The sequence below is a fragment of the Rhinoderma darwinii genome, chromosome 6 (genome assembly GCF_050947455.1).
Source record: "Rhinoderma darwinii isolate aRhiDar2 chromosome 6, aRhiDar2.hap1, whole genome shotgun sequence".
Lineage (NCBI taxonomy): Eukaryota > Metazoa > Chordata > Amphibia > Anura > Rhinodermatidae > Rhinoderma > Rhinoderma darwinii.
In genome coordinates, this window is record NC_134692.1 from 95,895,582 (window position 1) to 95,919,089 (window position 23,508).

The 23,508-nt window shown below is 40.9% G+C and overlaps 1 protein-coding gene across 3 annotated transcripts in view; it reads right to left on the reverse strand.

The window, feature by feature from the left end:
- GTF3C1 (general transcription factor IIIC subunit 1) overlaps positions 1-23,508 on the reverse strand; it is a 237,562-nt gene that overhangs the window by 31,473 nt on the left and 182,581 nt on the right. For all 3 annotated transcript variants that reach the window (XM_075830059.1, XM_075830058.1, XM_075830060.1), the window contains exons 28-32: positions 8,239-8,301; positions 6,419-6,512; positions 5,156-5,328; positions 4,788-5,072; positions 4,113-4,363 (exon numbers count right to left, since the gene is read on the reverse strand). In XM_075830059.1, the coding sequence (XP_075686174.1) occupies positions 4,113-4,363; positions 4,788-5,072; positions 5,156-5,328; positions 6,419-6,512; positions 8,239-8,301 (866 nt within the window). The remainder of the gene's footprint in view (positions 1-4,112; positions 4,364-4,787; positions 5,073-5,155; positions 5,329-6,418; positions 6,513-8,238; positions 8,302-23,508) is intronic.

Here is a 23,508-nt window from a genome sequence, read left to right on the forward strand (position 1 = left end):
GCGCAGGACTAAAATGCACCCTTCAGCTGTATTCAATGTCTATGGAACTGATGGAAACAGAGCGCTGTACTTGACGGTCTCGTTCAGTCCAGTAGACTTTAAAATGGAGTGGTTTTCAAACCTTTGAAGATTTTATCTGACACGCAGGATCGAGCCGTTATCGATCACATCTAAGTTCATCATTTAGATGTGATCGATAACAGGTGGATCCTGCGTGTCAGAGACACGCAGGTCCCGCTGTAACTGAACTCATCAGTCCCACTGACCTGACTGATTCAGTTCTCAGCACAAGATACAGCTGCTCTGTATACAGGATAGAAAGCAGCTAAATCTGAAAAAGTAAAAATATTTTTTAATAAAAAATAATTAGACAGTTGCACCAATGACACGGTTTTTTTTAAAAAAATAAAAAACTTTTTCAAAGGTGTAAATAGCCTTTAAGCCTAATTCATTATTGGTGGAAATATCAATGAAAGGTCAACCAGCAAGCTCATTTGTTGATAAACTTGAATGCCTTCCTGCCGCAGTCATTTAATTTTTTATTTTTTTTATCGACCTACAATCTTTTTTTTTTTATAAGTGACAGAATTTCTGCCTCTAATACTTTCTGTTTCTCTAAATTGTTTTGGGTCTTTGTGCGATAGAAACTGTTTGGAGGAAGAAATCTGAATTCTAGGACATAACCTGTTTTTATAATTCCTGGGATCCACAGATTTTATGTTATTTTTTCCCAATTTTTGTAATTTAGGGATAGACTACCCCCCACCATGGGCCGTCTGGCTTCATTGTTGGTGGTCTCTGTTTTTGGGTTTATTTTGAGGCCTGAAAAGGAAGCCCTTCTTTTTCTTAGGAAATTTTGAGACCCTAGACTCCTGTCCCCTAGGGTTAGGTCTTTCATGAAACGTCTTGGGACAAAAGGAATCCATTGGTTTTCCTTGTGTAGGGAACCCCTTCTTCCTATCAGACACATTTTGTAATAGGTCATCTAGCGGGGGCCCAAACAAATAATCACAAGAGCAGGGAATAGCACATAGCTTTCCTTTTGACCCAGTGTCCCCCTTCCAGGTTTTTAGCCAGATAACCCTCCTGGCAGAGTTTGAGAGAGCCGCTGATCTGGCAGAGGCGTACAGAATCTACTGAGGCGTCGGCCAAAAAATCTGCTGCCTTAGATAACATTGGAAGGGAGGAGAGGATCCGATCCCTAGAAGTCTTAAGTCTAAGGTGGAGCTCTAATTGCACTAGCCATATCTTTAGAGACATAGCCACAATGCCTGGCTTAAAAGCCCCCGTAGAAGCTTCCCAGGTTCTCTTGAGGTAGTAATCGGCTTTCCTATCCATGGGATCGGATAAAGAGCCTAGATCCTCAAATGGAAGAGCATTCTTCCTTGATATTTTTGTCACTGGAGCGTCAAGTCTAGGGGTATTATCCCAGTCCTTGCTGACCTCTTCTTCAAAGGGATATTTCCTTTTAAGAAATTTGGGAATACCAACTTTCCTATCTGGATTTTTCCATTCCCTTTTAATGAGGCTTAATACGTTCTTATGAATCGGAAAGGTTCTCTGTTTTCTAGGCCCTAAGGCTTCAAACTTTATGTCCTGGACAAAACGAGGTTCTTTGGGGTCATCGATATTCATAGTTGCTCCTACGGTTTTAAGGAGCTGGTCTACGTCTTCTGCTAAGAACAAATCCCCGCCATCCTCGTCTGAAGAATTATCTGAAGAGCTCAGCTCTCCTCCTTCTTCTAGCTGAAAATCCACTTCAGCAGAGGAATCGGATAAATCTACCTGACTAGAAGAGGTCGATGGAAGACCCTTCTTTTTCTTTAGGGACTTTAGGGAGTTCCTAACTTCTGCCCTCAAAATCTCTTTAATGCTTGAGGCCAGATTGTAGATTCTTCCGTGATGATCTTATCTAAACAATTCTGGCAAAGTCTTTTTTTTATAAAAGGCTGCTAGTTTTTTTATTACAAACTGCGCACTGCTTGTTACGAGTTTTATCCAGTTTCTTTCTAGGACCTTCCCTGGCCTAAACATATGCACAAGAGAAGAGAACAGTATTAGCAAAGGAGGAGTTTTTTTTTGTCTTACCCTATATTCCTGCCTTCTCCTCTAGTACCAAACTGGAGGATCTTGTGGCATCCGAGCGGTCAACGCGTCCTGTTGCTTCTCCTGGCATTTCCATTATGGGAGGAGATGCTGGAGACTGAGGCTCCATATCGTTCAGGCCTAAATAGGCCTTGGATTGACTGGGGAGGTTCTCTGCTCCGGATGCCTGTAGCATCTCCTCCCTGTTGGGGTCGCCGGAACCACCGCTTCCTGGAGTGTAAGACATGTCACCCCGGCCGGAAGTCTTACACGGAGTGCTCCGGAAGCCGCCAATGCTGGGCATGCGTAACGGCCCCACCAGGGAACCGAGTATGCCCCAGGAGAAGCGCTCTCCCGCCAGAGGAAGGTCTCACCTCGTGGAACCTAAAACCACCTCCAGGGTAGGAAGCGATGGACCGGGAGAGGAGGGAGTAACCAAGCCCAGACTTAAGGTTGCTCCTTCCAGAGGAGACTTACACCTTCCAGAACACCTCTAGGGGGTCTGCAACTCATGGAGAAGTTATTTTTTCCTTAACAGGACAATCCCATCCGAATAAAAGGAAACCTGACTGGGTGTGTGGAGAGGCGAATGGGATATCTTTCCAAGGGTGCTGTCATAGGTGAAAGGGTGAAAACGTGATTATAGTTTTTGGGGTTTCGTTTTTATGGCATTCACCGTGCGGTAAAAACAACATTTTAACTTTATTCTGCGGGTCAATACAATTACAACGATAACAAATTTATATAATTTTTTTACTACTTTTGCAAGCGGCGAGCTGTAGTTTTTATTGGTATCATTTTGGTGTACATAAGTCTTTAAAGATCACTTATTCCATTATTTGTGGGAGACGAGAGGACCATAAAAAAGAGATTCCGTTTTTTTTTAATATGACTGTAAGCTACCAAGGACGATATGGGAGCAGATTTTTAATGTTTATCACTACAGACATTTTTTTTTTATTGAAGTTCTGGTCGACCTTCCATTGAAATTGAGAGATATCTCAGCATTCAAGTTTACGGTCATCCCAGGAAATAGTCTATTCATATTGTCTAGATGCTGGTGGACTCATCTGGCTGTCTGGTGTAGTGATGAACATGCCTCAAAAAGGAAAACAACATAGATCCTATTCTTACAATTTCAAATCACTACAACAAGGAAAAGACACAGATGGTCTAGAAACAAACTTAACATAAATTGGGCCAGCATCCTGCATTCAGGGTATTGCTGGGGTTCTCGCACACCAGGTAGATGGTTGCAAATGGCTGAATAGTTTTTTGATGAGAGTATTTGACAGAAGCTGACTAAAGTCCCTTCAATAATTATAAGGATAGAGTGTGCCAGAGATTATATAGGTTATACTGGTTAAACCCTCTGCTCCATGAGTTTTCTGGAGGTGGGAAGGTTTCGATTGGTAAAACATGCATTCAAATTTTTTGTGTGTCACCAATGGTGGTGGTCTTAGGGTATGTTCACACAACAACGCAAAATACGTCTGAAATTACGGAGCTGTTTTCAGGAGAAAACAGCTCCTGAATTTCAGACGTTTTTGCAAGTACTCGCGTTTCTCGCGGCGTCCATTACGGACGTAATTGGAGCTGTTCTTCATTGGAGTCAATGAAAAACAGCTCAAAAAACGTCCCAATAAGTGTCCTGCTCTTCTTTGACGCGGGCGTAATTTTACGCGCCGTCTTTTGACAGCGACACGTAAAATTACACCTCGTCTGAAAAGAACATCGTAAGACCCATTGCAAGCAATGGGCAGATGTTTGCAGTCATATTGGATCCGTCTTTTCCGGCATAATTCGAGACGTAAAACGCATGAATTACATCTGAAAATAGGTCGTGTGCACATACCCTAATTCTTCTGGTGATCACCGAGCCACTGCATTTGTGCACAGGAGAGAATAGTTGATGACTCCCTTATCCCTACTGGTAGTCTTCAATTTCACAAGGATTGTATAAATCACATCTAATATTCCCTACATGAATATCCCTACTAATTTTGCATGCATTGTAGTTCACCCACCAGAACATTTTAACCTTCCACTTAGAGGTGTACTTCTTAGTTTCAGCCGTACTTGACAAGAGTTGACAACCACATTGTCATTTGGGTTCAGATTCCTTGAGCTGACTATTCCAGGGGCACAATAACCTCTCATCAGCAGATAGTTGGTATGAGATGCCTGACGCGCCTTTACTTCTATCTTCCTTTTGTTTCCCAAACTGTCGTCATCATCTTCATCAAAATCTTCATCATCTAGTCCATCTTTTCCAAGGCTGCAAAATATCCACATTTTTATGAACATTTTATGACAAGAGGAAAATCGTAACAGAAAACATATTGTGCTGCTGGAATTGACATACTAAAATAGAACGTTTTATATATTGTCATATAATTCTGTTAAGAAAAAAAGGCTTGGGATTTCACAAGACCACGAACCTGTAGAAAACCAAGCGGGAGACTCAAGCATTTATAGTGGCATATTTTGCATTACCATCTTATTTTGGGGGGTCTCCCTTGAGGCTCACAACCCTTTCAAGTATATTGAGATATTTTTCTATGACCGTCAGATAATCCAGACTTTGATCATCTGAAAGTTACGTTTCTCTATTGCCAGATAAAAGGAATAATTTTACTACTGCAAACAAACAATGCTACATTGGTTGATGAATAGATACTTAAAAAAAAAAAATCAGTTACCTTTTCATGACTTCGTTCTCAACCAAAGTGCTGTCCACCACTACAATCTGGTCAGGGATTTTTACATTCACAGATATAAATCCCAGAAGCAGGAGAGAGAGAATTGTCACACATTGACCCCCTGGTCCATCCAAAGGAAAGATCAGCATGTCTGTAGTAGATTCATTGGTCTGGTCACCAAAAGAGAACAGGTCTACTTGATCAGCATTTCCATAAAACTTCAACTTTTCCAAAAACTGGAAGGACTCGGTACAAATTGTAGATGGAAAGCGCCAAGTAAAGAGCCTAAGGGAATAGAAAACAACCCAATAAGTCAGTAAACAGTCTCTGAATGCAGGCAGCTGGCAGGACGTTATTCGATATCTTACCTGTAGTAACCCTGTGATAACTGGAAGGACATTGGCACAAAAGGCAAAGCACGGTTTTTCTTTGGCCCTAATGTATGATTTCCGCGACGGCGATTTACCAATCTCTTCTTTTGAAACTCCAGAAAAGCCTTCCCTAGAACATCATCACGATACTGTCTGTACATTCGAAATGTCTATAGAGATAAAAACGACCTAATATTATATAAAATAACGTAGGGTTTATACGGACTTTGCAGTTCTGCTATTTCTCGCAAAAAAGATGCGTTTTTGCAAACATTTAGATAAAACCACAACTCAACCACAGTGTCAATATCCCCAAAGTAGATAATATACTTGATCTGATGCTTTCATACAAATAATAATGCACACTTTGCTACTATAAAAATATATTTAGAAATTATCTTGTTCTCCTGCAGGTATGGTTTGTTGTATTAGGGTCCCACCCAAAGACCCTCTCCAGGGTCCCAAAAGTTCAGCAGAAGACGACTTCATTTGGAGCCAATCATTGAAGCACTAGGCTTTATTTCTTAAGAGGTGATTCACAAATAAACTATTAAACCTTATTAATATTATGTCCTATGTGTCCAATGATAAAGTTTAAAGTGGATGAGTACAGATGGAAGATTGGGGCCTTTAGTATCATTTCCTCTGGTGGGCCCAAGGTACCTTGGTCTAATACTGAATGCAAGTTTATCAAATAATGGGTGACATCTCCACTAGTCGTGCTATCCAGATGCCCACAGACCATGAACAGCAGACCAATCTTATGTAATGTAACTCAGGATAAAAATGGCGATCTGTGTCGTGAAAAGCTGTGCCCACATTATAAATGGCAAAATAAAATATTACAAGATTTCACAAAAGACAAAGATTGTAAGTTTTTTTTTTATGACTGACCAAACATGTAAAAATAAACTGTACAATACTTCCAATTCCACTCCAGTCCCCCTCCCCAACTCTGTCAGCTCCTAAATCAAATTGGTTGCTGTGGTCATGTAACATCCCTATGGACGTCACAGCATAACGTGGCTTTCTAAACAGGAAGTAGAGGTCTGCAGCGTGATAGGAAAGTGTAATGGAAAGTTTGTGAGGTTAGATTTTGGCTCAGATGAAGGATATTTGTCAGAAAACCCCTTTAAAAAATAAATAAATTAAAAAAAAAAAAAAAAAAAAAAAAAGGTTTTGTTATTATTTTATGGGAAAATGCTCTCTAGAGTACTTGGAGGTTATTAATTTATATGAAACGTTAAATATAACACTTACTTGAAGAGATCGACATGACTTCATTTGCATATCAGAAAGTGCCAGCGTGCTTAAAATAAGGTTCTGTAGCACCAACACCTGGATGTCATCCACACTTTACAGACATAGGGGGGAAAAAGAAGTACCTTAGGATGACTCAAATACTGTAAAGCAAGAAGAAATCACATACAAGAAAACAACAAAGCAAAGCCACGCTGTGGTTACGATTGGTGCCAATAGACCATGCTGCAACTTCCACTGATGGCAGGCCCATCCTGTTATAGGGGCGCTGTGATTGGTACTATTGGGGGAAGAACATATTTATGTGGAAACGGTCAAGATATGCACGCCTCACCGATGATGGTTATATGAAGTAAGATGACAGCAGTTTAAATACTTAAAAGAATCTGAACAGCAGTCATATGAACGCCATTGGGTGACCTGAAGAACAATTTCGTGATTGGGACAGCTTTCCTGCTGTCCCAATACACAGATCACTAACAGTGATCTAAAGGCAACAGCTCTTTAGAATACTGTGATCTTTAAACAGAGACATGCAAAGAGGATTGCGTCTTCTCTGCATGCCCCAAAACAGGAAATCCGTCACATCATCAGTAATGTCAAAGAATTCCCTAGCAACTGTCCAAGTGCAGAAGAAGCAGCTTTTGCATACAGGATCTGACTTGTCAGTATGAGTGTGGGAGTGCGCATTGCCATCAAAAGCAGAGCGTGTAAATAACAGGCTAATGAGACAGGAACCGTACCATTAGATCATTTATTCAAATGGGGTGGACAGGAAGTGCTTAAACCACTGTGAAATAGCACAACATACAAGGCCATAACCCATTAAAGAGGCTTTGTCACCACATTATAAGTGCCCTATCTCCTATATAAGAAGATCGGGGCTATAATGTAGGTGACAGTAATGCTTTTTATTTAAAAAACAATCTATTTTAAACCACTTTATGAGCGATTTTTAGCTTTATGCTAATGAGTTTCTTAATGCCCAAGTGGGCGTGTTTTTACTTTAGACCAAGTGGGCGTTGTACAGAGGAGTGTATGACACTGACCAACCAGTGTCATACACTTCTCTCCATTCATTTACACTGCACAAGCAATATAGTTATATCGTTATCTGCAGCCACATAAACAGACTATAACATTACTGCAGTGTCCTGATAATGAATATACATCACTACCAGCCTGGACGTCATGTTTATTCAGAATCCTGATACTTCTGAATCTTTTATGTGAGATTCCAGCAAGGCAAGCGTAATCTCGTTTGAAATGACAGGTTACATCCTAATCTCTCGAGATTACGCTTGCCTTGCTGGAATCTCACAGAAAAGATTCAGAAGTGTCAGGATTCTGAATACACATCACGTCCAGGCTGGTAGTGATGTATATTCATTATCAGGACACTGCAGTAATGTTATAGTCTGTTTATGTAGCTGCACATAACTATATAGCTATATCACTAGTGCAGTGTAAATGAATGGAGAGGAGTGCATGATGCTGATTGGTCAGTGTCATACACTCCTCTGTACAACGCCCACTTGGTCTAAGTAAAAACACGCCCACTTGGGCATTAAGAAACATTAGATTAAAGCTAAAAATCGCTCATAAAGTGGTTTAAAATAGATCGTTTTTCTAAATAAAAAACATTACTGTCACCTACATTATAGCGCCGATCTTCTTATATAGGAGATAGGGCACTTATAATGTGGTGACAGAGTCTCTTTAAGGGGAAGAAAAAAAAAGGAGGGAAAGTTATACTTATGTCACAATCTAAAAAGATTTTGCTCTGAGGGAGTTATGACTGCTTATTTATGATACATTACCTGTTGATGACTTCTAAACCCTTCTCCTGGTTCAATTCATCACCAACAGCTAAAACACGAAACCTGCCAAATAAAGAATGTGTTATGGATACAGTATAATTATTCCAAATAACTGTCAGGACTTTTTTTTTTAGCCACTGAATGTAAAGGTTTCTATGTACTGACAGCAAGCCGAAATCTTGAAAAAGAAATTGAAAAACAAAGATTATTAGAAATGTACTAGTACATAGCATTTCATTATACAATGGTTACACTTCATTTATATATATTGAAAAATGCTTACATTTTGGTGCATTGTATTTATATACATAGAGAATATATACTACCGTTCAAAAGTTTAGGGTCACTTAGAAATTTCCTTATTTTTGCAAGAAAAGCACAGTTTTTTTCAATGAAGATAACATTAAATTAATCAGAAATACACTCTATGCATTGTTAATGTGCTAAATGACTATTCTAGCTGCAAATGTCTGGTTTTTAATGCAATATCTACGTAGGTGTATAGAGGCCCATTTCCAGCAACCATCACTCCAGTGTTCTAATGGTACATTGTGTTTGCTAACTGTGTTAGAAGGCTAATGGATGACTAGTAAACACTTGAAAACCCTTGTGCAATTATGTTAGCACCGCTATAAACAGTTTTGCTGTTTAGAGGAGCTATAAAACTGACCTTCCTTTGAGCTAGTTGAGAATCTGGAGAATTACATTTGTGGGTTTGATTAAACTCTCAAAATGGCTAGAAAAAGAGAGCTTTCATGTTAAACTCGACAGTCTATTCTTGTTCTTAGAAATGAAGGCTATTCCATGCGAGAAATTGCCAAGAAACTGAAGATTTCCTACAACGGTGTGTACTACTCCCTTCAGAGGACAGCACAAACAGGCTCTAACCAGAGTAGAAAGAGAAGTGGGAGGCCCCGCTGTACAACTGAGCAACAAGACAAGTACATTAGAGTCTCTAGTTTGAGAAATAGACGCCTTACAGGTCCTCAACTGGCAGCTTCATTAAATAGTACCCGCAAAACGCCAGTGTCAACGTCTACAGTGAAGAGGCGACTCCGGGATGCTGGCCTTCAGGGCAGAGTGGCAAAGAAAAAGCCATATCTGAGACTGGCTAATAAAAGGAAAAGATTAATATGGGCAAAAGCACACAGATATTGGACAGAGGAAGATTGGAAAAAAGTGTTATGGACAGACGAATCGAAGTTTGAAGTGTTTGGATCACACAGAAGAACATTTGTGAGACGCAGAACAACTGAAAAGATGCTGGAAGAGTGCCTGACGCCATCTGTCAAGCATGGTGGAGGTAATGTGATGGTCTGGGGTTGCTTTGGTGCTGGTAAAGTGGGAGATTTGTACAAGGTAAAAGGGATTTTGAATAAGGAAGGCTATAACTCCATTTTGCAACGCCATACCATTTGGACAGCGCTTGATTGGAGCCCATTTCATCCTACAACAAGACAATGACCCAAAGCACACCTCCAAATTATGCAAGAACTATTTAGGGAAGAAGCAGGCAGCTGGTATTCTATCTGTAATGGAGTGGCCAGCACAGTCACCAGATCTCAACCCCATAGAGCTGTTGTGGGAGCAGCTTGACCGTATGGTACGCAAGAAGTGCCCATCAAGCCAACCCAACTTGTGGGAGGGGCTTCTGGAAGCATGGGGTGAAATTTCTCCCGATTACCTCAGCAAATTAACAGCTAGAATGCCAAAGGTCTGCAATGCTGTAATTGCTGCAAATGGAGCATTCTTTGACGAAAGCAAAGTTTGAAGGAGAAAATTATTATTTCAAATAAAAATCATTATTTCTAACCTTATCAATGTATTGACTATATTTTCTAGTCATTTTACAACTCATTTGATAAATATAAGTGTGAGTTTTCATGGAAAACACAAAATTGTCTGGGTGACCCCAAACTTTTGAACAGTAGTGTACACATTCTCTATCCAAAATGAATGAGCAGTAATAACATTATCCACTGTTATTTGGGTAGAGTTGGGTAAATTATGGGTAGCACATGCATTAAAGGGACACTCCAATTATGTATGCGAGAAGTCTAAGGCCTCTTGTACTCATTTGTTGCATATTTTCCATCCGGATTTGCGGGCAGAACATTTTCAGAGGACTATTGCAGACAAATCCACTCGGGATTTGCAAAATTATGCTATAGCTGCAACTGCTACTAAGGCGGGCACTTGATGTGCAAGTGATCCTGTGCTGCACGCTGCCAAATCCGCCCCCTGCTTTGAGTGACGACTCTAGCCATCTCCTGATAGTCTGTTAAGAGTGTCACTCAGAGCAGAGAGTGGTACTTGTGACCCCCGCAATAGTTGGTTTCTCGGTCATGCAACTTGCATGAGTGAGACAAAAGGCATGTTCACAATGCCCTCCCCCTCCCCTATATTGCTCTGTCAGCAGTACTGAGGCCTCAAAACTGCTGACAGATTCCCTTTAACCCTTTCCTGTCGCTAATCTGCCTATTCACGTCGGGAAAGGGTTATTTAAAAATAGCTGCCGGGTCTCTGTTGTGTTACACAGCAGGGACCCAGCGGCAATGCTTGAGATCAGAGACATTTCTGATCCCAAGCATTTAACCCCTCAGATGCCATGGTCAGATATGACCACCAGCATAGCATCTGAGGGGTTTTTTACTTTCACTTTGGAGCAGGTGTGTTCCTATGGCAGCCGGGAGCCTTCTGAATACTCCCAGCCCTGCTATAGGAATTATATTAATTATAACAATATTGCTATTGAGCTCTGCCTGTGGCAGGAGGGTGCAGGTCGGTGAGTGATAACACAGAGGCACACAATCTCTGTATCCTGCAAATTCCTTATAACTACCCAGCCTATTGCTACTTGTTCAATTTATCCCACCTCTAGTGGTTTTATATTGTACAGTGTACATGACTGGACATTTTCATTTCAACGCTGCTGCTTCAGCATACTAGTGTTACTTTCAAGAAACATTAGTATATCAGTAAATTCAACTATTACAACTTTCTAATGAACTTTGCTCTATATTTCTGGATTTATTTCTTTGCAGGCAATGACTGCCTGAAGTCTGGAACACATGGACATCACCAAACACTGGGTTTCGTCCTTTGTGATGCTTTGCCCAGCCTTTACTTCAGCTGTCTTCAGTTGTTGCTTGTTTGTGGGTCTTTCTACCTTAAGTTTTGTCTTAAGCAAGTGAAATGCATGCTCGATTGGCTTGAGATCTGGAGATTGACTTGGCCGCTGCAGAATATTCCACTTCTTTGCCTTAAATAACTCCTGGGTTGCTTTGCCAGTATGTTTTGGGTCATTGTCCATCTGTACTGTGAAGCGACGTCCAATCAACCTTGCTGCATTTGGTTGAATCTGAGTAGAAAGTATATCCCTGAACACTTCAGAATACTTCCGGCTGCATCTGTCTTCAGTCACATCATCAATAAACACTAGTAACCCAGTGCCTTTGGCAGCCATGCATGCCCATGCCATCACACTGCCCCCACCATGTTTTACAGAGGATGTGGTGTGCATTGGATCATGAGCCGTTCCAAGCCTTCTCCATACATTCTTCCTCCCATCATTCTGGTACAGGTTGATCTTAGTTTCATCTGTCCCAAAAATGCTGTTCCAGAACTGGGCTGGCTTCTTTAGAAGTTGTTTGGCAAAGTCTAATATGGCTAAAGGCAGGGGAGCATCAAAAATGTCAAAACTTACTCCATCACCTACTGGAGGCATAGTGCATAATCAAGGATCTGCTTCATCCACCACCAAAGCTACCGCACAAGCTATATCCGATATTCTCATGCCTGCTATTGATGCGTGATTAGCAGCTTTGCAATCCCCCTTAGACACAATAGTCTCTCAAGTTCAGGATCATACTAAAAGGGTGTCTCATGTTGAAAAAGGGTCTCTGACCTGGAAGATGACCATCTTTTTTATGATACGCAGGTTAAGGATCTTAAAATACCATTAAAATCCTTCAGGATAAAATTGATGACCTGAAAAATCGTTAATTAATTTTTAATCCAATTTTCTTCATAACACAAGTTTTACCAAAGAAATTCAACTCAATATTTATTGCCCAGGTTCTGCAGTTTTAGGAAATATCCCACATGTGGCCCTAACGTGCTACTGGACTGAAGCACCTGCCTCAGAAGCAAAAAAAGCACCTACTGGATTTTGGGGCCATATTTTTATTACAATATATTTTAGGCACCATGTCAGGTTTGAAGGGCTCTTGCGGTGCCAAAACAGTGGAAATCCCCCACAAGTGACCCCATTTTGGAAACTACACCCATTGAGGAAATTATCTAGGGGTGTAGTGAGCGTTTTGACCCCACAGGTTTTTTGCAGAAATTATTGGAAGTAGGCCCTGAAAATAAAAATCGACATTTTTTCAAAGAAAATGTAGATCTAGCTAATTTTTTCTAATTTCCACAAGGACTGGAGGAGAAAAAGCACCGCAAAATTTGTAAAGCAATTTCTCCCGAGTAAAACAATACCCCACTTGTGGTAATAAACGGCTGTTTGGACACACGGCAGGGCTTAGAAGGGAAAGAGCGCCATTTGGCTTTTGGAGATCACATTTAGCAGGAATGGTTTGCGGAGGCCATGTCACATTTGCAAAGCCCCTGAGGGGACAAAACAATGAAAACGCCCAAAAAGTGACTCCATTTAGGAAACTACACCACTTGAGGAATTCATCTAGGGGTGTAGTAAGCATTTTGACCCCATAGATGTTTCATAGAATTTATTAGAATTGGGCAGTGAAAATAAAAACAATCCTTTTTCTTCAATAACATTTGTAAAGCAATTTCTCCCGAGTACGGCAATACCCCATATGTGGTCATAAACTGCCGCTTGGGCACACGGCAGGGCTCAGAAAGGGCTTTAATTACAGCCCGTTGGAGGAACCTTTAGTGTCATATGCAGGTTGACTGTCTCGTCATTGATACTGAGGGGGACAGCCATTTGCTAATATTTAACACTTTAATCTCTGGATCAGGGACTATTACAGAGCCTCCTCGCATATACACAGGGGGAGGCTAGACACATATATCTTTAATAAAACGGAGCAATTAATTTAGACATAATATTGTCTTAGTGTGCCAACTTAGGGGACTTTGGCACAACGTCATCATTGTTTCATCTAACATTGTTTTTAATAATTATTCAATAAAGTATTTTTTATTTTTAACATTGATGTAACACACTACTTTTCTCACTCCCCGTTCCTTTGTTCATATATCGATAATTGGTGGTGTACACCTAGTGTGAATTACTCTAACATATTATATATAAAATTGTAAGAGGGTAATACCTATCTAAATATATCACTTTCTTTGCGGGACAAGCTGTAGTTATTATTCGTACCATTTTGGGGTACATGCGACTTTTTGTTCACCTTTTATCCTATTTTTTGGGAGGCCAGGTTAACAAAAAAACGCAATTCTGGCATAGTTTTGTTTTATACAGCGTTCACCACGCGTTATAAATTTCATGTTAAATTTATTCTGCGGGTCAGTATGATTCCGGCGATACCTAATTTATAGAACTTTTTTTATGTTTTACAACTTTTTGCACAATAAAACTACTTTTGTAAAAAGAATGTATTTTTTCTGTTGTGAGAACCATAACTTTTTAATTTTTTTGTCGACGGAGCTATAGGAGGGCTTTTTTTTTGCGAGACGAGCTATAGTTTTTATAGGTACCATTTTTGGATACATGCAACTTTTTGAACACTTTTTATTCCAATATTTGTAGGGCAAAGTGTCCAAAAAACAGAAACTCTGGTATAGTTTTTTAATTTAGTTTAATTTTTAATAAATAATATAATATTTTGATACCTCAGGTCGTTACGGTCGCGGCGTTACCAAATACGTATGGTTTATTATTATTTTTCCAATAATAAAGGACTTGATAAGAGAAAAAGAGGGATTGTGTTTTATTTTATTACTTTAAACTTTTATTGTCTTCACTTTTTTTTTACACTTTTTTATACTTTTTTTACACTTTCTTTCAAGTCCCACTAGGGCACTTGAAGGTCCAACTGTCTGATGTTTTTTTTCTAATACATTGCACTACCTACGTAGTGCAATGTATTAGATCTCTCAGTTATTCACTGACAGCAAGCCGATTAGGCTTCGCCTCCCGGCGGGGCCTATTCGGCTTCCGTAATGGCAGAGCAGGAGGCCATTGTGTCTCCTGTTGCCATAGCAGCAGTCGCCAGTCCTGATTGCCTGTCAGGGCTGGCGATCTGCTAGAAACCGCTAAGATGCAGCAATCGCTTTCGATTGCTGCATCGAAGGGGTTAATGGCAGGGATCGGAGCTAGCTCCGGTTCCTGCCGTTACAGGTGGATGTCAGCTGTAACATACAGCTGACTTCCACCGCTGATGACGCCAGATCAGCTCCTGAGCCGGCGACATCTTGCCGGCGGCTACGGAAGCCGATCAGGCTCCGCCGCCGGGCGGATCTTGACCGGCTTCGGTGCTAGGCAGACCGGGAGGCCAGTATTAGACCTCCGGTCGCCATTGCAGCCACCGGAACCCCGGCAATTTCATTGCCGGGGTTCCAATGAGCTGTAAACACCTTAAGTGCAGCACTCGCGTTTGAGCCATTACAGCCGGATGTCAGCTGTAAGATACAGCTGACATCTGGCGATGATGGCAGCGGCTCAGCTTCTGAGCCGGTGCCAAACATTTGGCGTATGAGTACGGCAATTTGCGGGAAGTCATGGCTTTCCATAGCGTTCCCATACAGCAAATGTCGGGAAGGGGTTAAAGTTGTTATATTTAGTTTTGTTATGTTGTGGAGGGGGGTGTCACCACCTGATTTATTGTAGCTTACAATTTATGAGGAAGATGCTTGCTCGCTAGGACAGGATTGAGTACTCACATTGCTTAATTTATAATCCCAAATTTTGGAAGACAGAAATGGTTAATGGCATCTATACCTTTAAGTCATTCTGCATCTGAGGGTCATCTTAAATTGTATTGCTGGAATGTGGCCCAGTTAAAAGAAAAAAAGTTTTTCATCGTTTGAGTAAACTTGGTTCTAAGATTGTCTTTTTACAAGAAACCCACTGGGTGAAAGATAAATATCCACTTTTACGAAATCCTCATTTTCCTGACAGTTATGAGGCCTCATAAACTAGTTAATGTAGAGGGGTAACAATTCTTTTTATTATTCCCTAGTCTATATAGTTCATGATTCTTATGCTGACCCAGAGGGCAAGTATTTGATACTTTGTCACAATTGACTCATCTATATTGCCTAGCGAATGTTTATGCTCCCAATGCTCCTAATACTGGTCCTTCTCAATGAATTAGAATATCATCAAAATGTTATTTTATTTCAGTAATTCAATTAAAAAAGAGAAACTCATATATTATATAGATTCATTACACACAGAGTGAACTATTTCCTGCATTTTTTTTCTTTTAATGTTGATGATTATGGCTAACTGTTAATGAAAACCAATTTAGTCTTTCAGAAAATTAGAATATTGGGTAAAAGTTAAAGAATGTAGACTCATGGTGTCACACTCTAATCAGCAAATCAACACAAAACACGGCAAAGGTTTCCTAAGCCTTTAACCCCTTCAGGACCAAGCTCATTTTGGCCTTCAGGACCAGACCCATTTTTTCAAATCGGACATATTTCACTTTATGTGGTAATAACTCCGGAATGCTTTTACCTATCAAAGCGATTCTGAGATTGTTTTCTCGTGAGACATTGGACTTTATGTTAGTGGAAAAATTTGGTCGATAAATTCAATATTTATCAGTGAAAAACACCAAAATTTTGTGAAAATTAGCATTTTTCTAAATGTAAATGTATCTGCTTGTAAGACAGGCTGTTATACCACACAAAATTGTTGCTAATTAACATCCCCCATATGTCTACTTTATATTTGCATCGTTTTTTGAACGTCCTTTTATTTTTCTATGACATCACAAGGCTTAGAACTTTAGCAGCAATTTCTCACATTTTCAAGAAAATTTCAAAAGGCTATTTTTACAGGGGCCAGTTCAGTTGTGAAGTGGATTTTAAGGCCTTATATATTAGAAACCGCCAAAAAGTCACCCCATTTTAAAATCTTCACCTCTCAAAGTATTCAAAACAGCATTTAGAAAGTTTCTTAACTCTTTAAATGTTTCACAGAAATTAAATCAACGTGGAGGTGAAATTTTAAAATTTCATTTTTTTTTTTGCAGAAATTCATTTTTAATCTATTTTTTTGTAACACAGAAGTTTTTACCAGAGAAACGCAACTCAATATCTATTGCCCAGATTCTGCAGTTTTTAGAAATACCCCACATGTGGCCCTAGTGTGGTAATGGACTGAAGCACAGGCCTCAGAAGCAAAGAGCACCTAGTGGATTTTGGGCCTCCTTTTTATTAGAAAATATTTTAGGCTTCATGTCAGGTTTGAAGGGCTCTTTCGGTGCCAAAACAGTGGAAATCCACCAAAAGTGACCCCATTTGGGAAACTACACCCCTTGAGGAAATTATCTAGGGGTCTAGTGAGCATTTTGACCCCGCAGGTTTTTTGCAGAAATTATTGGAAGTAGGCCGTGAAAATTAAAATCTACATTCTTTCAAAGAAAATGTAGGTTTAGCTAATTTTTTCTAATTTCCACAAGGACTGAAGGAGAAAAAGCACTGCAACATTTGTAAAGCAATTTCTCCCGAGTAAAACAATACCCCACATGTGGTAATAAACAGCTGTTTGAACACACGGCAGGGCTTAAAAGTAAAAGAGCGCCATTTGGCTTTTGGAGCTCAAATTTAGCAGGAATGGTTTGCGGAGGCCACGTCGCATTTGCAAAGCCCCTGAGGGGACAAAACAGTGAAAACGCCAAAAAAATGACTCCATTGAGAAAACTACACCCCTTGAGGAATCCATCTAGGGGTGTAGTGAGCATTTTGACCCCACAGGTGTTTCATAGATTTTATTAGAATTGGGCAGTGAAAATAAAAAAAATCCTTTTTCGTCAATAAGACGTAGCTTTAGCTCAAAATTTTTAATTTTCTCAACAAATAAAAGGAAAAAAAGAACCCCAACATTTGTAAAGCAACTTCTCTGGAGTACGGCAATACCCCACGTGTGGTCATAGACTGCTGTTTAGACACACGGCAGGGCTCAGAAGGGAAGGAGCACCATTTGCTTTTGGTGTACAGATTTTGCTGCATTTGGTTTCTGGTCGCTATGTTGCATTTGCAAAGTCCCTGTTGAACCAAAACAGTCCCCCCCCCCAGAAGTGACCCCATTTTGGAAACAACACCCTCAAGGTATTCACCTAGGGGGTGTAGTGAGCATGTTAACCCCACAGGTGTTTTGCAGAAATTCGTGTGCACACGATGTGGGAGTGTGAAATTGGGAATTTTTCCTTAGATACGCCAATATGTTGTCCCCGGCTTGTGCCACCCTAACAAGACAGCTCTCAATTTTTATGCGGTGTTTCCCGGTTTTAGAAGCACCCTACGTGTGGCCCTAATCTTTTGCCTGGACATTCGACAGGGCTCAGGAGTGAAAAAGTACCATGTAAAATTGAGGCCTAATTTGGCGACATATAAAGTATTGGTTCACAATTGCAGAGGCTCAGATGTGAAATAAAAGAAACCCCTGAGAAGTGACCCCATTTTGGAAACTACACCCCTCAAGGCATTTATTAAGGGGTGTAGTGAGCATTTTCACCCCACGTGTCTTTTCCATAAAGGATTGCGCTGCCGAAGGTACAAATTAAAATTTTGCCCTAGATATGCCAATTCATTGTCAAATATGTCGTGCCCAGCTTGTGCCACTGGGGAGACACACCTCAAAAATTGTTAAAAGGGTTCTCCCGGGTATGGCGATGCCATATATGTGGACATAAACAGCTGTTTGGGCATGCTGTAGGGCTCAGATCGGTGGGAGCGCCATTTGGCTTTTGGAGCGTGGAATTTGCTTGGTAATAGTTTTGTTTGGAGTATCACTGTTGTTTCCGTTTATAATGTGGGGCATATGTGAGCTCGGCAGAGTACATCGGGGCATAGTCAGGTGGTATAATAATAAGGTAAAAAATATAATAAAATGATCCATAGGTGTGTGTTACGCTTTGACACAATCCTTTCTGCACAGGCCGGTGTCGCACTGATAACTGGCGTCCTTCCTTATGCCCCTTTTGGTCCACACTCCGCACCTTTGAAGTTTGGGGAATTTTGCCGGGAAAGTGTTGTCCTGGTATAATATGGGCGCCCTCGCTTCCAGCGGATATGTTTGGGCCCTCCCTTTCCTGGTTCCCTAATTTTAGTGCCTTCATACATCGCCTTTTGAAACAGAAGAAATGTTCCCCTCGGGCACAACTGCATATTTTTCTTTCCTGAATTATTGGAGCCTTAACTTATTTTATTTTTTCATAGACGTAGTGGTATGAGGGCTGTTTTTTTACGGGAAGAGCTGTAGCTTTTATTGGTACCATATTGGGGTACATGCAACTTTTTGATCACTTGTTATCCTTTTTTTGGGAGGCAAGGTGACAAAAAAACAGCAATTCTGCCATAGCTTGTTTTTTTATATACAGCGTTCACCGTATGTTATAAACTACATGTTACCTTTATTCTGCGGGTCAGTACGATTCCGGCGATACCAAATTTATAGAACTTTTTTATAACTTTTTGCACAATAAAATTACTTTTAGAAAGAGAATGTATGTCTTCTGCCGCGATGTTGTGAGAGCCATAACTTTTACATTTTTTCGTCGATGGAGCGGTGTGAGGGTTTGTTTTTTGCGAGACGAGGCATAGATTTTTTAGGTACCATTTTTGGGTACATGCGACTTTTTGATCACTTTTTATTTACATTTTTGGAAGACGGTGACCAAAAAAACAGTAATTATGGCAGTGTTTTTGAGGTTTTTTTTTACGGCGTTCACTGCGCTGGATAAATAACATAATATTTTTATAGTTTAGGTCGTTACGGTCGCTGCGATACCAAATATGTATGGCTTTATAATTTTTTTCAATAATAAATGACTTGATAAGGGAAAAAGGGCGATTGTGTTTTGTGTTATTACTTGAAACTTTTATTGTATGTTTTACAACTTTTATTTTTACTTTTTTACACTTTTCTTTAGTCCCACTAGGGGACTTGAATGTCCAACGGTTTGTTTGATGTTCTAATACATTGCACTACCTATGTAGTGCAATGTATTGGAACTGTCAGTTGTTCACTGACAGCAAGCCGATCTGGCTCCACCTCTGGGCGGGGCCTAATCAGCTTACGTAATGGCAGACAGGAGTCCATTGTTAGGGCTCCTGTTGCCATGGTAGCAGTCGCCAGCCTTGCCATCGCGTGGCAAGGCTGCCGATTTGCTACAAACCTCTAGGATGCAGCGATCACAATGGATCGCTGCATCGAAGGGGTTAATGCCAGGAATCGGAGATAGCTCTGGTTCCTGGCAATAGATCGGGGTGTCCGCTGTAACATACGGCGGACACCCACTGCTGATGACGCCGGCTCAGCTTCTGAGACGGAAGCTGAGCCGGCGCCATCTTGCCGATGGTACCGGAAGCCTCCTGGGCCCCGCCGCCGACGGGGCATAGGAGGATTCCGTTACAGGCTCATCGGGAGTTAAGTATTAGCCCTCCGATCGCCTTTGCAGCCACCGGCAACCCAGCGACCACGTTGCTGGGGTGCCGGTGGCTATAAACTCCTCACATGCTGCGATCTCTATTGAACGCAGCATGTGAGGGGTTAATCGGCCGGATCGGATGCTAGTTCCGGTCCTGGCCGATACCTCAGGGTGACAGCTGTAACATACAGCTGTCACCCGGCGGTGATGTCGCTGGCTCAGCTCCTGAGCCAGCTTCATCTCCATGACGTACATTTACGTGAAAAGGCGGTAAGCCACCAGCTTTAATCACGTAAATGTACGTGATTGGGCGGGAAGGGGTTAAATGGTCCAACAGTCTGGTTCAGTAGGCTACACAACAAAAGGACATTGCTGAAGAAGCTGCTGTTCACAGAGTGCTGTATCCAAGCATATTAATGGAAAGTTGAGAGGAAGGAAAAGGTGTGGTGGAAAAAGGCACACAAGCAACAGGCAAAACCGCAGCCTTGAAAGGATTGTCAAGAAAAGGCCATTCAAGAATCTGGGGGAGGCTCACAAGGAGTGGACTGAGGCTGGAGTCAGTGCTTCAAGACACCACACACAGACGTATCTAGGACATGGGCTACATCTGTCGCATTACTTGAGACAACGTCAGAAGCGTCTTACCTGGGCTAAGGAGAAAAAGGACTGGTCTGTTGGTCCGTGTTCCAAAGTCCTGATTTCAGATGAAAGTAAATTTTGCATTTCATTTGGAAATCAAGGTCCCATAGTCGGGAGGAAGAGTGGAGAGGCACTTAACCCCTTAGTGACCACCAATACGCCTTTTCACGTTGGTCACTAAGGGGCCTTAGGCTAGGCTGACGCCTTTTCACGTGAGCCTAGTCGAAGTACTGCACGGGTGTCCCGTGCAGGCAGGAGCCGGGGCTCTGCTGTCTGATGACAGCTGGGCTCCTGCTCCAACACCCGCAATCGAAGTTTACTTCGATCGCGGCATTTTAACCTGTTAAATGCCGCCGTCCATAGCGACCGCGGCACTTAACTTGTTTACAGAGGGAGTGAGCTCCCTCTGTCACCCATCGGCGGCCGGCAAATGCAATCGCGGGTCTCCGATGGGGTGTCATGGCAGCCGGGGGCTTGATAAAAGCCCCCAGGTCTGCCCTGGACATATGCCGGAGGCACGCCCTAATAGATTGCCTGTCAGATTTACACTGACAGGCAATAATGCTCTGGTATACGAAGTATACCAAAGCATTATAGCAGTGATCTGAAGATCGCAAAGTAAAGTCCCCTAGTGGGACTAATGAAATAAGTCATAAATGTGAAATAAAGATTAATAGTAAAAATTACAGTAAAAAAGTAAATAAAACCATTTTTTTTCCATAAAAAGTGGTTTTATTTAGTAAAAGTGTAAAAAATAAATAAAAGTACACATATATGGTATCGCCGCGACCGTAATGACTCAGTTAATAAAGTTAATATGTAATTTAAACCGCAATGTGAACACCGTAAAAAAAAAACGCAAAAAACAATGGCGAAATTGCAATTTTTTTCCATTGCCCCCCAAAAAAGTAATAATAAAAATGAATCAATAAATTCCATACACCCCAAAACAGTACCAATCAAAACTACGTCTCGTCCCACAGAAAAAAAGCCCAAAAAATCACTACATTGATGGAAAAATAAAAAAGTTACAGCTCTTGGAAAGCAACGATGCAAAAACAAATAATTTTAGTTCAAAAGTGTTTTTATTGTGCAAAAGTCGTAAAACATAAAAAACCTCTACATATGTGGTATCGCCGTAATCGTACCAACCCATAGAATAAAGGTAACATGTTATTTACGCCGCAAAGTGAACGACGTCAATTTAAAAACGCATAGAACAATGGTGGAATTTCAGTTTTTTTTTATAATCCCCCCAAAAAAAGTTAATAAAAAAATTATATGTACCCTAAAATGGTGCTATTAAAAAGTACAACTAATCCCGCAAAAAACAAGTCCTCATACAGCTATGTAGACGAAAAAATAAAAAAGTTATAGCTCTGAATGCTTCTATAGAAAAATGAATAAAATAGCTTGGTCATTAGGGCCTAAAATGGGCTGGTCACTAAAGGGTTAATAGAAGTTGCTTGTCGTCCAGTGTGAAATTTCCACAGCCAGTGGTTTTGGTAGCCAGGTAATCTGCTGGTGTTGGTCCACTGTTATATCAAGTCCAGAGTCAACGCGGAAATTTTATAGCACTTCATGCTTCCTTCTGCTGACAAGCTTTATGGAGATGCTGATTTCATTTTCCAGCAGGACTTGGCACCTGCCCACACTGCCAAAAGTAACAATACCTGGTTTAATAACCACAGTATCACTGTGCTCGATTGGCCAGCAAACTCGCCTGGCCTAAACCCCAGAGAGAATCTATGGGCTATTGTCAGGAGGAAGATGAGAGACACCAGACCCAACAATGCAGATGAGCTGAAGGCAGTTATCAAAGAAACCTGGGCTTCCATAACACCTCAGCAGTGCCACAGGCTGATCACCTCCATGCCACGCCGCATTGATGCAGTAATTCATGCAAAAGGAGCCCGACCAAGTATTGGGTGCATATACTGTACATACTTTTCAGTAGGCCAACAATTTGGTAATAAAAATCATTTTTGAAATTGGGCTTATTTAATATTCAAATTTTCTGAGAAACTAAATTTAGGGTTTTCATGAACTATTAGCCATAATCATCAACATTAAAAGAAAAGAATTCTGGAAATAGATCACTCTGTGTGTAATGAATCTATAGAATATAGGAGTTTCACTTTTTTAATTGAATTACTAAATTAACTTTTTGATGATATTCTAATTCATTGGGAAGGACTAGTATGTTTTTCCTTTGTAGATTGCTCACTGCTTTGTCCAGTTGGGACTGCTCTGCTCTTTTAGGTGGAGATTTGAATTGTATGCATGACCTAGTCCTAGACCGTTAAGGCAAACAGCTATAAACTTTGTCACATGCGCAGAATCCAATCCAATTTCTGGTCGATTACTTAGAGGTCGTTGATACCTGGCGTCATTTTCATCCTACAGATAAGGATTTGTCAGACTTTTTTTTCCACGTACAGAACACACATTCTGGGATTGATTACTGGCTCATCTCTTCACTGTTACATTCAGTTAAATTAACAGAAATATTCAATATCTGACCACGTCCCAATATTGCTAACTAACTTTATTGCCTTCTAACTTCAATGCCACACGTTGGTGGTTTCCATCATATTACTACTAGTATAGAAAACCTGTTACACGGGTTTGCTAGCAAAAGGAATGATGGTAAGTATTGGTTTTGCTTTAACGCCTTGTTTTCGGAATTGGTTTCTCGTTGTTCCTGGCGTTCCTCTGCACTCAGTTGCTCTTCTTATTCTTTGAGCTTGTTTTCCGTTGTCTTTTAGGGATTATGTCGTCTTCTGAAAATTTGTTCTTTTTGGCGGCATTTTCATAGTGAAATTACACCCTTTAACCCGTTAGTGACCGCCAATACGCCTTTTAACGGCGGCCACTAACGGGCTTTACTCTGATGCATATGCCTTTTCACGGCACTGCATCAGGATAAAGTAAACAGAGCAGGGAGCGTCAAATCTCCCTGCTCTCAGCTGCTAGAGGCAGCTGAGGGGTGGGAGCGTCCCTGCTCTGCCGGGTGAGATCG